The sequence below is a fragment of the Meles meles genome, chromosome 1, assembly GCF_922984935.1.
Source record: "Meles meles chromosome 1, mMelMel3.1 paternal haplotype, whole genome shotgun sequence".
Taxonomy (NCBI): Eukaryota; Metazoa; Chordata; class Mammalia; order Carnivora; family Mustelidae; genus Meles; species Meles meles.
In genome coordinates, this window is record NC_060066.1 from 49438927 (window position 1) to 49453157 (window position 14231).

The window sequence follows — 14231 nt, forward strand, 5'->3', positions numbered from 1 at the left end:
CAGGCACTCTCACTTTATTTTTAAAAAGGACATTTATGAAACAATGACTGAGCTCTGACCTTCTGTAAATCAGAATATTTCCTAATGGCCTCTACAAAAGAAATGGAGCTGCATTATAAAGAAAAAACACTAGTCCTGGGATGTAATTCTTTTTAATCACACAATAGTGGAACAAAGTGTATCTCAAGAAAATAATCATTTCCGAGGGGTAGGGGGTGGAGATAATTGTTGTCAGACACAAACTATAACAACTTCATAATGCAAACGGCATTCACTAACCCTAAGTACGGATGAGAAGGACCTAGTTCTCGGTCACAGCTGCCCCAAAGCCAATGGCACCTGTCCATAAAACAATTAGGGGACAGAATCACTTAATCGGTAAAACTTAAACTGTAAGTTTTTATTACATACAGCTGCTATGTGCCATTTACATAAATTGATACACACTCTATGCAAATGTGTTAATAAAAATTCATACTTATAACAGTTCAGATGTTTTTCTCTGAGGAAATCCAAGCTATAAGCTAGAAGTTATTCATGTAGGCACTTGCACATTTCTACTGAGGAAAGCAATAATTGTTTGCTTATCTATTTTAGAGCTTCTCTCCTAGTTTGGTCTAACACTTCCATGAATTGGGTTTCCTTTATTAGTGCTTTCTGCCAGTGAGCTAACCTGAAGGGAGAAGAGAAAAGATGAAATGTGTTCCTCCTCAAATGGCATTCTGTTCCTACAAACAATCTTGAGATATGTGTTTTACTTCATTTTCATGAAAATTAATAAAAGTCAAGCTGACATCTCATCAGTTCTTCTCTCCAGTTCTAGTCTCCCACCTTCCCCAGAAGGGACCACTAAGATGATTTCAAGGGTATCCTTCCAGTCCTCATTTTTACAATTTTACTTTATATCTATACAGACATCAATGACTATTTTGTGTAGTGTTTTCATAGCTAGAGTTATATTGATTGTATTCTACACTTGCTTTTGTGTGCAGCTCAATTTTTTGTCGAGTTCAATCATATCTATATACAAAGAAAAGTCTGATTCATTTATTTTAATCACTCTATGGTATTCCAACCTACAATTATTCAACATTTTTATCTGTCCACAGATTGACATTATGTTGTTTCCAATTTTTTCAGTACTAAAAACAGTACTGCCACACACATCTCTGCGTATTTATAGAACAAGAATCATGCTCATAGGAAAACATTTAAAATCATTAATAACTCCTATGAGTACAATTTAATACAGTTGGAAATTTTCATCAAAGTTCATTGCGATAGGAATTGTTCAAAGAATGAAAAGTTTATTTCGGCCTACAAATTATAACTAGGATTGTAAAAATTAATGCCAAAAAAATCAAATTGCACAAATGTAAGTGGGTTTTTTCAGTCTTCTGTTTCTGATTATCTACAGTGTTATTCTTCACCATGGATATGAGTGATTGAGAGTTAGCTTCATCATAATGATATTTCAAACGTGTTTATGCTTAAGAACTTCCAAGTATATTTCTTTTTTTTTTTTTTTTTACGTTTCTTGAATGGAACTTCCAAGTATATTTCTAATGAATTTTCTCTAAGACATCAAGAACATGAACTTGCTTTAGTGAGGGAGATCCTATGATAAATCCAAAGTGTGTTTGTGTTTTTTCTAAGAGTTCTAAGTGATCAGAACACCAATTTCCAAAATGAAATTACTCCAAACCAATTACAGCTTTAAGAGAAATCAGGCACTGGAATATCAGCCATCAGAAAGAGGGAACATTTACCATTTACATCAACGTGGATGGAACTGGAGGGTATTATGCTGAGCAAAATTTGTCAGTCTGAGAAAGACAATTACATTTGATTTCACTCATATGTGAAATACTAGAAACAGGGCAGAGGACCATAGGGGAAGGGAGGGAAAACTGAATAGGAAGTCATCAGAGAGGGAGAAAAACCAGGAGAGAAAAAAACTGAGGGTTGCTGGAGAGGAGGTGGGTGGGAGGATGGGGTAATTCGGTGACAGGCATTAAGGAGGGCACATGATGTGATAAGCAATGGGTGTTTTACGCAACTCATAAACTACTGAACACTATATTCTGAAACTAACCATGTACTATAAGTTGGCTAATTGAATTTAAATTTAAAAAAAGAAAAGAAAAGAAATCAGGTACATGATGGGGTACCTGGGTGGCTCAGTCAGTTAAGCATGCCACTCCTGATTTTGGCTAGGATCATGATCTCAAGGTCATGAGACTGAGCCCCAAATCCAGCTCTGCCCTCAGCCCAGGTGTCTTCTTGTTCATTCCCACTCTCTCTCCCCCGTCTCTAAAATAAATAAATAAGATCAAAAAGAAAGAAAAGAAAAGAAAAAGAAATCAGGCACATGAGCTATATATTTATAGAATTTTTACTAAAAACAAAATAACCACAACTTTCAGAAAGAAATTAATGTTTGTCATTTTCTTTAGCAAATATGATAACCTATGAGACACAGTAAGAATAAAACAGATATAAATAAAAATTGTACACCTTGCACAAAACAAATACATAACAAGGAAAGAAAAGGTAAATTTTCCTTCACCTAAAAGAATCTTTCTGTGTTTTTGCAAATACAAATCATACCATCTTGAACAAACTCAAATTGTGTTATTCACATGAGCAAATTCTTGGTGCTTTCCCCTCTCTCCTGTCCCCACTCCCAGGAAGTAGTAACTGCCCCACCTCTTAAAAGTTTTATGGATATTTAACTGGAATGTCTTATGACATGATTCACTTCTACCACCAATTACAGCTTTTCTGTTTACTTAAAATATCATCCCAACTAGCTTACTTTCTTTCATCTTTCATAGCTCCAAGGGCATGTACAAAGGCTTGCTCATAACAGCTTTTCATCAGTATTTGTTGGGCTGTATTAAGAAGGTATTCCTGTCAGCCTTGGCCTTTTTTTTTTTCTATCCTGGATAACCAAAAGCTACATTTTCTCACATAAATTTTTTAAAATTCTGACTTTAAGTTCATTTGAGTGCTCCTTACCAATGGCTACATGAAGATACTTCAATCGTAAATTATTAACGTTCCTTATCAGTCAAGCAACCCTGAAGTCTAAATTTCAGATGGATCTAGGTCAAGTGTTTGCTACTGAAATCATTACGGAAAACTGGTGATTGCCGAAAGAATGATTATCCAATCCACAAATTGGGAGCGCTCCCTTTACGTCTCCTCCTCCTTCCTCTGCTCCTGACTATGATTAGTTCTCCACAAAATAATAATTCCCCAAGGGATGGGAAGGACCAACCACAAAAGGAAAGCAGCTACATGCTAGTAGTTCTGACAGATAAAAAATTAAAATATTTGGTGAAAGCAAAAGATTCCAAACCACTACATAAAGTAATATTTTTGAAACATCTATCAATTTTTCTTTAGCCTATCATAGAGATAAATTATAATTCTCTGTGTACAACACAAATATACACATATATTCTAACAAGTCAAATGTGTTTCTTACACTATTAAAGTGGATATGAACATCATTCATTCAATAGATATTGCTGTTGTATCCATTATGTACAGTTACTCTGCCTTTAAGAAGATAAATAAGTTGGTAAAGAAAGACAGACAAGTTTGGAAAGTTAAATAATAATACCAAACAACTGTATGAAAGATGTTATGAAAAAGAAAAGTGTTCAGATTTTTATTTTGCTCAGGTCAGTCTTAATACCAATAATTCTTATCACTATTATGTTATCATAAGCATTAATAGCAATCATTAATTAAACATTATATCAAGTTTAACATGAGTAAAATTTTTACCATTATGAAATGTACTCTTTTAACTCTCCCTTAACAGATTAGAAAATGTTCTGTAGTAATAGGTAGTGGAGACAGGATTAAAACCCAAATCTGGGGAACCTGGGTGGCTCGGTTGGTTGAGCGACTGCCTTCAGCTCAGGTCATGATCCCGGAGTCCTGGGATCAAGTCTGGCATCAGGCTCCCAGCTCCACCTGGGGTCTGCTTCTCCCTCTGACCTTCTCCCCTTTCATGCTCTCTCTCACCGTTTCTCTTTCTAATAAATAAATAAATAAATAAATAAAATCTTAAAAAAAAAAAATCTGACTAGGATCCAAAGTCTCGCATTCACACTATAGGTTTGTTTGGGTTTCTTCCTAAATTTTGGGTCAAAACAAGCCCATATCCATTGGCAATTAATATTTTAGTGTTAACACAGACAACTTTTATTACTACTTATTTTCATGTCATTTTAAAATTATTGGAATGTTGTCTTTGTAGCTGTATAAAAGTTATTTTTCTCTGTTATTTTTTTTCCTTAGGGTTGTGATACACAGATGATTTATGACATGTTGCTAAGATTGAAATCCATTGTTTATTTACCTGGTGACTTTGTCTGCAAAAAGGTGAGTGCATGCTATCTTTTGAATGCACAACTAGTAAATACATACATTTAAGTTCAGATATAGGTCAAGAGCATAGTTTAAACAGAATTTCCAGGGTGAATTCCATAGTATAGAAATAATTATGATATAGGGTTTTATAAAAGAATAATCTACTCTAAGTTCAAACTGGAACAAGACAATATGGATTTCATTACCTATAGGATATAACTGTGGGAAGTCTGAAAAGTTGCTTTGTATAAATGTAAATCATCAATTATCACACCCTATTAATGCCAAATATTTAAAGTGGAGAAAAAAGTTACAGAAGTGAAAGGTGGTTCTGCCCTTTTTATATCTTCAGCAAGCTATCAGTTACCTCGATTTAGCTCACCCAATTAGTGGATAATTAATGCCACATTCTTTCCAATTTTACTGTAATTTTTATGATTACAAAAGTAATACATGCTCATTATTTTTAAAATGGAAAACACATAAAAGGCATAAAGACAAAAATTTCACCACTCAGAAATAATCACTACTCATATATTGCAATCCATCTTTTATACTGATTGATGGATAGTTTGTTTCATAAAATTGTATTTATTTTTTATCATATAACTATATATCATAATTACATTTTATTTAATATTCAGTATCTTCTACCACCTTATTTTTAAAGCTGCATAATATTAAAATCTATAAATATAATCAATTTTCAAATGTTTGCTATTATAAAATAAATCTACAATGAACATTTTTGCACATCTCTGAGGTCTAGCTTAAGGGAGGAGAGAAGGAATGCTGACTTTGGGTTTTATATCTTGGGAAACTAATTCAGTAATGAAGTAATAATCAGAATAAAAAGGGACGCCTGGGTGGCTCAGTCAGTTAAGCATCTGCCTTCAGCTCAGGTCATGATCCCAGAGTCCTGGGATCAGTCCAACATTGGGCTCCTTGCTCAGCGGGGAGCCTGCTTCTCCCTCTGCCTGTTGCTGCCTCTGTTTGTGTTCCTCTCTCTCTCTCTCTGACAAATAAATAAAATCTAAATAAAAATAAAAGTAAAAAATTAAAAAAAAAATAATCAGAATAAAAAGTAGAGGAAGATGAGCTATTTAAAGAATGAGAAATGATCCAAAACCCTGAGGGTTCACAAGCAAGTAATAGCACCTATATCATTCCAAAATAATGTGTTAGGTCCTATGGTAGACATAAACCCAAACTGTTAAAAGACACAGAGTAAGGACACTTGTCCCTCTGGGGTACTAACAAGACTTCCTGGAGAAGATGGTATTCAAGGCAAGTCTTAAAGAATGAATTTACATGGGGTCACTTGGGTGGCTCAGTCAGTTAAATGTCCAACTCTTGATCTCAGCTCAGGTGTTGATCTCAAGTTGGTGGGTTCAAGCCCCATATTGAGCTGAGCATGGGGGGGCTACTTTAAAAAAAGAAAAAGAGTCAAAAAAATGAATTTACATGAACCAAGAAAAAGAAGTAGCCGGCATTTCAGATAGAGGAAAGAATTAGCACGAGCTAAGGCAGAGAGAAACTCCCTGCAGAGGAAGTTCAGAAAACTACAGTAAGTCCAAAGTTAGAACATTCTAGTATTATTTATTTTAAAAAGTCAATATTTTTGAGTACTATGTCCAGACACTGTGTTGAGTACTGGGTATAATCAGCAGTGAGCAAAAAAACATGGTTCTTGTCCTCCAAGGGTTTACAGTCTAGTTCAAGGGTATTCAATTCACAGTATACATCAAAATCACCTGACATTAGAAGTCTGGACTGCATCCCCAGCATTTCAGTGGGTTAGGGTGGAGCTCACATATCAAGATTTTTTTAAAAGCTCCCAGACAGGGGCGCCTGGGTGGCTCAGTGGGTTAAGCCACTGCCTTCAGCTCAGGTCATGATCTCGGGGTCCTGGATCGAGTCCCGCATCGGGCTCTCTGCTCGGCAGGGAGCCTGCTTCCCTCTCTCTCCCTCTACCAGCCTCTCTATCTACTTGTGATCTCTCTCTGTCAAATAAATAAATAAAATCTTTAAAAAAAAAAAAAAAGCTCCCAGACAATCTAAAATGCAGCCAAAGTTGAGAATCACTGGCCTGATGGAAGAGACAAACAATAAACAAGTGAAGTTAAATAAATACATAAACTCCAAAATATGTTAACTTCTATAAAAATGGAATTCACTAGGGATGCATGTGGTGCAACAGTACTTATTTAGATTTGAGGGTTGAGAAAGGGGGAGGTTGTCAGCCATAACCTTTATAAAATATAAAGTGAAATATTCTTTAGTAATAAGGTGGAGAGGACAGCATTTTAAATGAAAGCTTGGAGCCATGAAGTAGGACAGAGCTTGGCATATTTACTGAATGGAAGCAAGTGATCAACAGGAATGATGGTGTAAAACAAAGTTAAGAGTAGAAGATATTTCAAGGCATCTGGGTAGAGATACCTGGTGCACAGATAGAAATCAGTCTAGTTTGTGAGAGAGGATAGAACTAGAGTTAAATCTTGGGAACAAACATATGAAAACAAACTTCATTAGAAGCTTAAGAAAGATAAAAGAAGAGGGCCAAGGCCATAACTTTGGAAAATACCATTATTTATGGAGGAGGTCAAGGAAGAAGTATCAAAGGAGGAGCTATCAGAGGTAGAGGAGGAAAAATGGAGGAGAGATTTTAACATAATAGAAACCAAGAATATGCAATCCCACAAAAATTAGTCCAAGTTAAAAGTAGGCAGGTTGGTGATATGAAATCATTTTCACTGAAATGGGAAATACAAACCACAGCTCATTTTAAAGACCCTTTAGGGCAGTGTTAGATTTGGAATGACATGGCCTTAATGCACCAAAATGGCCTTTCAATTTGTTCCAGTAACAGCAGGGACTGGAAATTGAGATAACTCATAGAAACTTTAGCACCCATGCCCCTAAGCAGTGCAAATTTGCTTAATAAAGTGTGAAATGCAGAGTAGATACAGCCTTCTCATTTCTAATTTCTTCTTCACATACCTCCAGCACTCAATAATAAAAACAGATCAGTGAACACAAGTGAGGAAAGGAAGGAATAAGTAGGAGAAATAGCAGAAATGAGAACGCATGAGACTACCTGCCACATTGCTATGCTTTTACTTTTAAAAGAGGAGGATTCAATTCATAGTAGATATTGATAGAGATGAAAAGTTGTTAAATTCAACTTTGTTTTTGCTTATCATTTCCACAAATCACTGTAGGAAACAGGAAGGGAAAAAACTCATATTCTATTGGTATTTGCCTTAATAATTGAAGGAATGTCAGGGTTCAGGATGAAGTTTGCTGACCTGCCTAATCTTCAAGATGACTCCCAGATATACTGAGTGCAAAGTTTGAACCATTTCGAAGAAAACTTGGGAATTTTCCCAGAATTAATTGCAGAATTAAGTTGAATGCCCCTTCTGAAGAATATATCCTTCTAAACAGGAACCCTGAAAATTTGAAGTGCTCTCTCACTAAGGGTTACCTCACTCTGCATGAGGCTCTTGCATTTGTACACTTTCTCCAAATTAGTACATAATCCAACCACAGAAGCCTGGTTTGGTCTTAATTTTGCACATGCTGTCAGAACCTTGTTCTCTGAGGAATGTCTACTCCATTTGAATGCTAATTAAACTTGCAGGAAAGGCTTAAATTAGCCTAGAAATATGCAAGAAATCATGGAAGTTTTGGTTCGTTGATTATGCCAGATCTCCTTGGAAAATTACTGAAATGATCATTAAAAAATAATTAAAAGTGCTGAACTATATATAAGTGCCCATTATGTACTTCTACCTCCGGTCAGATGTAATAACTGCCTTCGAAAAATCATTCTAGTTCCCGGAGAATTACTTCATGAAAAGAATAAGGAATATACCCTTGTAGTACTCATTACTTCCTGGAGTATCTCTTGGAAAACTTATATTCAGACACTTTTCCTTTTTTAAAAATAATTCATCATTATTTTATTGGTTTGTTAGAGATTGGTGTTGACACTGGATTTATCATTAGGTTTGCTCTATCTGTATGTATTCTACAGAGTCAGGTGACATATGTCCTGCTAGTTCTAATGCTATCATCTGCCAACCTTGCAAATCTGCTCAAGACACTGAACTTTTCAAGCCTCTACTACCAATTTTTAAATATCTTTGACCTCACTGGGATTTTTGCAAGAATTAAATGCATTAAGATCCCTGAAAATGTTTTGCAATTATAAAGTAGCATGTTCTGATAGAGGAAATGCAAGTATTAAAATAAGGAGTAATGTAAATATTAGATATTATTATGATTTTTTAAAGTACTATGCAAATGTTAGATGTTATTAACATTGATATTATGGAAATAATTGTAATAAGATCCATCTGTCTTAGAATTTCTACTCTGATCTATGTTTGAGAATAAATACATGCTTAATATTCTGCACAATGCAAAATTTAAAAATATTTGCTTTGCACACTTAGGAGATGCGCATTCTAGGCTTCCTTTTGCTTCTAATTACAGTCACGGAGTTTTGGTTAGTCAACCATGCTGATTTGTGCCTTTATTTTTCTTTCTGTAAAATGGAAATAATAGTGCTTACTTTACCTTCCTCATAAAGGTAATAGGAAGATAAAATGAGAAATTCAATGTCACAGATGTTAACTAAGAAATAGAATCTGAAATTTTTAAATTTAAAATTTAATATGACAAGAATTAATATTCAGGAAAGGGAAACAACTGGGATGCCTGGGTGGCTCAGTTGGTTGAGCATCTCACTCTTTATTTTGGCTCAAGTCATGATCCCATGGGTCATGAGATCAAGTCCATTTGGGGCTCTCCAGTCAGTGAGGTGTCTGCTTGAGAGTTTCTCCCTCTGCTCCTCCCCTGACTTGTGCTCACACTCTCTCTCTCTCTCTCTCTCTAAAATAAATAAATCTTTTTTAAAAGGGAGGGTGGAATGAAAACAAACCTTGGTACTAAAGGATCTTAAAACTTCACAGAAAATGGTTAAACTCTATTTACCTCATTCATAAATGAATGCCTATATCATAAGCCCTATGCTCAACACTGAAACAAAGTAAACATTGTCTCAGCCATCACAGAGCATAAACTATAATCAACACTGTTTAATCCTGAGTTAATTTTAATGTATTCTAATCTTTTGAGAATATGGCTAACAGGAATATTTAGTGAATTCAAATAACCCAGTCCCCTCCTGAACCAAGTAAGTAAATTCACTGTGTTCATGCTATTATTTTATACCTCAGGGTGATCAAGACCCAATTCACTAAGACTTATAGGTGTTATTATCCAAATAGTTTGCCTAGTATTATGCAAACCAGCTTATTTAGAATTTAACAGCTTTTCTTGACCCAATTGCAATTTAGTTCTCTTATAAGACATATTTATTCTTTCTGGATTTTGGAGTGAGAAGAGATATTCAAAGAGGCCCACAATAACCCATTAGTTTGGTGATTTGCATGATTCAACAAAAAAGTTATATTCGTGGCTTAAGATTTATTATAGCAAAGCATACAGTGTAAGAACAGGAAGAAAACGTTACACATAGGCAAAGACTAGAAAAATCAGGTACAGGCTTTCTAGGTCCTACTTCTGAGAGGATCGTAAGGATACATTTTTCTCTCCTGCTGTAGACCTAAAGACAAAGACAAAATGTCTCCACCTAGGAAAACCCATCAGAGTCTTGAGGTCAAAAGTTGTTAAATGGTGCTGGTCACATAGCTACATGACCATCCATGATTTAGACTCCAAACCAGATACCAAATACACATAATAAATCTTTGTGTTTACACTAAACAATGTTGACAGCCTGGTACATCCTGCTACACTGCCCCAGGCATACAGAATAACACTATTAACCAGTGACTCTGTGAACATTCCAGGAGTTTAGTTCTCAGGGCTTGAACAAGCATCATTGCCCTGGCTCCAAGAGTCCCCAGAGATAAGCAAAAGAGAGCCCCCGGAGATAAGCAAAACTGAGTAAAACAACCTGATGCATTAACACTTATTTTCAATATGGAACAAGAATAATAGTTTAAAGGTCTCCTGTGCTCCAATTACAAAATTCAGACTTCAGTATTATAGGCAGAAGAGTGGAGTTGACCTTTGAAAGACTATAGTCCATGCTCTTTTTAAACACCAAGCACCTTCTTCTAAGCATAGCACTGACCACAAAGCCTGGGTGACTATGGTTACAACCAGTTATTTCCTCTACCTGTGCTTGTCCCTGAGACTGTGTGCTGACTGAAACATCTTTACCTGGCCAGTGGTGCCATACAGTGCTTACCTGTCTAGTAGTGGCATACAATGCTTCCATATTGGGAAGTATCACTTTCCTACTAACCTCCTTTCATGTGATAGGTCCAACCAATATCCATGACTACCTCAAGTCTTAATCACTTTTACATTGATATTTCTTGCTTTTTTTATTTATATTTATTCCTCTGGATCTTTTTATATTTCTTAATTTGGGGGCATAATTGTCAAGAGTTAAGTAACTACCGTTTCCTCTTTATATTTGGCATACAGGGAGAAATTGGCAAGGAAATGTATATCATCAAGCAAGGTGAAGTCCAAGTTCTTGGAGGCTCTGATGGTACTCAGGTTCTGGTTACTTTGAAAGCTGGAGCAGTGTTTGGAGAAATCAGGTAGCTAAAAGATACATCATAAGTATTAAAGTCTATTATTTGTCATGAAAGAAAAATCTTAGGTCATAAAATTACTAAGGTTCCTGCTCAAATTTGACAAAGGTTTGGTTGTTCTGAGAGCATTGGCAAAATAAGGATTTTCACATTTCTGTTTATCCCTCCTTCCCCCAGAGACCTAGCTCATTCATCTCCTTAGTGCCAGGACCTAGTCAGTGCCTGGCAGAAGGTAGATACTAAGTATATGTTGAATATGTATATATGTGAGTGAGTCAATGATGAAACAAGAGGTTGGGAGAGTTAATTGTTAGAAAACTTAAACTTCAGGCTAACAGAGCAGTTTTGAGTAGGCCAAGGAGGTGAGTAGCAACCAGATTTTATAGGTCTTCTAGGCCATGGTATGGAATTTTTATTTTATTCTAAATACAAATGGATACCAGTGGAGGATTTTAGGCAAAAGTGATACAATTTGAACTATGACTTTAAACAACCACTCCAACAACTTTGTGGAGAAGAGACAGTAGAAGAGCAAGTATAAAATAGAGGAAACCAATTAAAAGTCAGTTGTGGTTGTTCAAGTGAAAGATGATGGAGTCTTGAACTAAGATGCTGGCTCTGAAGGGGAAGAGAAGTGTGTACTGTCAGGCAATTACTGACATAACAATTTCATAGCTGATAAAAAATTGTCTTCAGGGTTCCAGAGATTTCAGATGACTTCATATTAGTATAAGAGATTTCCTGAGAATGTTGAAGCACGTTACATCTCTGTTGATAACGTGGCCTCCCTTTTTTTATTTTTTTTCTCCTTGCTTAAAATAGAATGGACACTCCTGTGAGGGTCCTGTGAGGGCAGTGCTGGAAACACTTCTCAGAATGTTCAAGATTTTAGTTAGTTGCCTATTTTCTATTGCTTCCTTACTAGGAATCCTTGTAAAAGTGATTTAATATTTTAGTGACTTAATAACCACTGTAATCTTCAAGGTCGTAAAACATGCAACAGTCTAATCTGAAACATCAAAGAAATTAATTAGCTGATCTCTCCCAAGGGTTGAGTACTCCCTGAAGAATAAAGCTTTATAAATACAAGTATGTTAATTGCTGATACTATCATCACAGGAGGAAATATTCTAGGAATAGTATCCAGGTGCTGCTGAGCTGCAGTTGAAAAGAATCTTAGATTCTTGACAGTAACTTCTCAAATAAATCTCCTATTACCTTTTGGTTTCTAAGGCCAAATTGAAGCCAGTAGACCAGGCAAGCTCTATAATTGCTCAGTAGTCTGGCTGATTCAAGCAAAAGGGAATTTTTGCCTTGATTCTCTTCTTGGCTATCATTGAGGAGAAACAGGATGCATCTGGCTCTTCCCAGATGCCCACAGGCTTCGTAGGCCCACAGCTGTCATATGCCCCTGGAGCTCTAGTTATTTACTCCAGTGATGGAAGCATGACTGCCAAACATCTAGATACTGGAAAGATCTGGTGATCATGTTTACTACTCAAAAATGCTGTGACCTTTGTTAAAATGATCTATATCCAACATTATCATTTAGCTTTTTTAAAAAGGTTCTTTTTTCTGAGGGAAAAAAGAAGAAAAAAAAGACATTATATAGTAATCTAAAAGAGCAAAATCCTGACTAAAATATAGACTTACAGCCTTTCATGGAGAAAACCCAGACCACACTTCCAATTAATATCTGAAGAGTACAGACACCCCATTTTTAATAGAGACCTAGGGTCTACCAAAGGATGGTTTTGTAGTAGTTTTGACTCCATTGTTTTACTTGCACATACACTAAGTGCCAAGTCTTTTTTTTTTTTAAGATTTTTATTTATTTATTTGAGAGACAGAGATCACAACTAGGCAGAGAGGCAGAGAGAGGGAGAAGCAGGCTCCCTGCTGAGCAGAGAGCCGGATGCGGGGCTCGATCCCAGAATCCTGGGATCATGACCTGAGCCGAAGGCAGAGGCTTTAACCCACTGAGCCACCCAGGTGCCCCTACACTAAGTGCCAAGTCTTATTCACCAAAAAAATTTAACCGCTTCCTATTCTCCTTCTGCTTCTCACCATTTTTGAAACACATCTGAACTTCTACCATTGGTATCGTTATTATGATTTCAATAGAACTTCTTGCTGGTTTCATATTTCTTTGGAATATCCTCCCCCTGGAAAATATCTACTCACTCTTCAGGACTCAATTCATGGGTCACCTTTGAAGCCACCTCTAATCACCCCCCAAACAACTAGAGGCTCCTTATTCTCTGCTTCCATACTATTTTATTCATAACTTTATTATAGTAGTTACCACTGATTTATACTTAATTTGTTCAGATGGATCTTCCCGACAGATGAAGCTATTAAAATATAAGAACTAGAACTTTTCATCTTTATGTCACCAGCAGTTACATAAAAATAATAGAGTAAGCTGATACAGTAAGCAACATAAGTTCTTCCTCACTTTGCTCCTCTTCACAAGCACAATTACAACTATTAGAAAACAAAACACTACTGAGAGAATCCTACAACATGTGGGTGAGGCTAGAGCACCACCTGCACCACAGAGACCAAAAGACTGCATTAGAAGGGAAGGGGTAGCTGGGTGGTTCAGTTGGTTAAGCAACTGCCTTCAGCTGAGGTCATGATCCTGGATTCCCAGGATCTAGTCCCACATCAGGTACCCTGCTCAGTGGGGAGTCTGCTTTTCCCTCTCTCTCTCACTCTTTCTCTCAAATAAATAATTTTTTTTAAAAAAAGGGTAAGAGAAGTAACTACACAGTGCATTGCCCCTCCCCAAGGCCAGCATAGCATCATACAGAGGTCTCCCCTGAACCTCCAGTTTCTCCAGTGTGAAAAGAGAACCCAAAGGGGACAACCATCCCCCAAGCATTGTGGAACCCCATACCCTGATCTTTCACCGCAATGATTGCAGGAGAACCTGTGTCTCAACCACTGGGAACCTGACTATGATGGAGAAGAGAGGAGAGGCTTGCAATATCCAGCAAGTGGATCTTGACAGACTAAGTTCATACATGCCATGCCCAAGTAGTAATTCCAACCAGCAGCTTTGCAGAACCAAACCAGGAATGCACTCACCAGGGAACTCAGCAGGGTGTGGAATCCTCTGATTCTGATCTTCAAACAAGGTTTGCAGACCTTAGAGCCCCATTTTCCCTCATTCAGGCAAGGAGCTAAACCAGT

General features: G+C 36.5%; 1 protein-coding gene across 1 annotated transcript in view; it reads left to right on the top strand.

Annotated features, from left to right (window-relative positions):
* Positions 1 to 14231, top strand: part of CNGB3 (cyclic nucleotide gated channel subunit beta 3) — a 150759-nt gene that overhangs the window by 116773 nt on the left and 19755 nt on the right. The window contains exons 15-16 of the mRNA XM_046001534.1: positions 4318 to 4401; positions 10921 to 11039. Of these exons, the coding sequence (XP_045857490.1) occupies positions 4318 to 4401; positions 10921 to 11039 (203 nt within the window). The remainder of the gene's footprint in view (positions 1 to 4317; positions 4402 to 10920; positions 11040 to 14231) is intronic.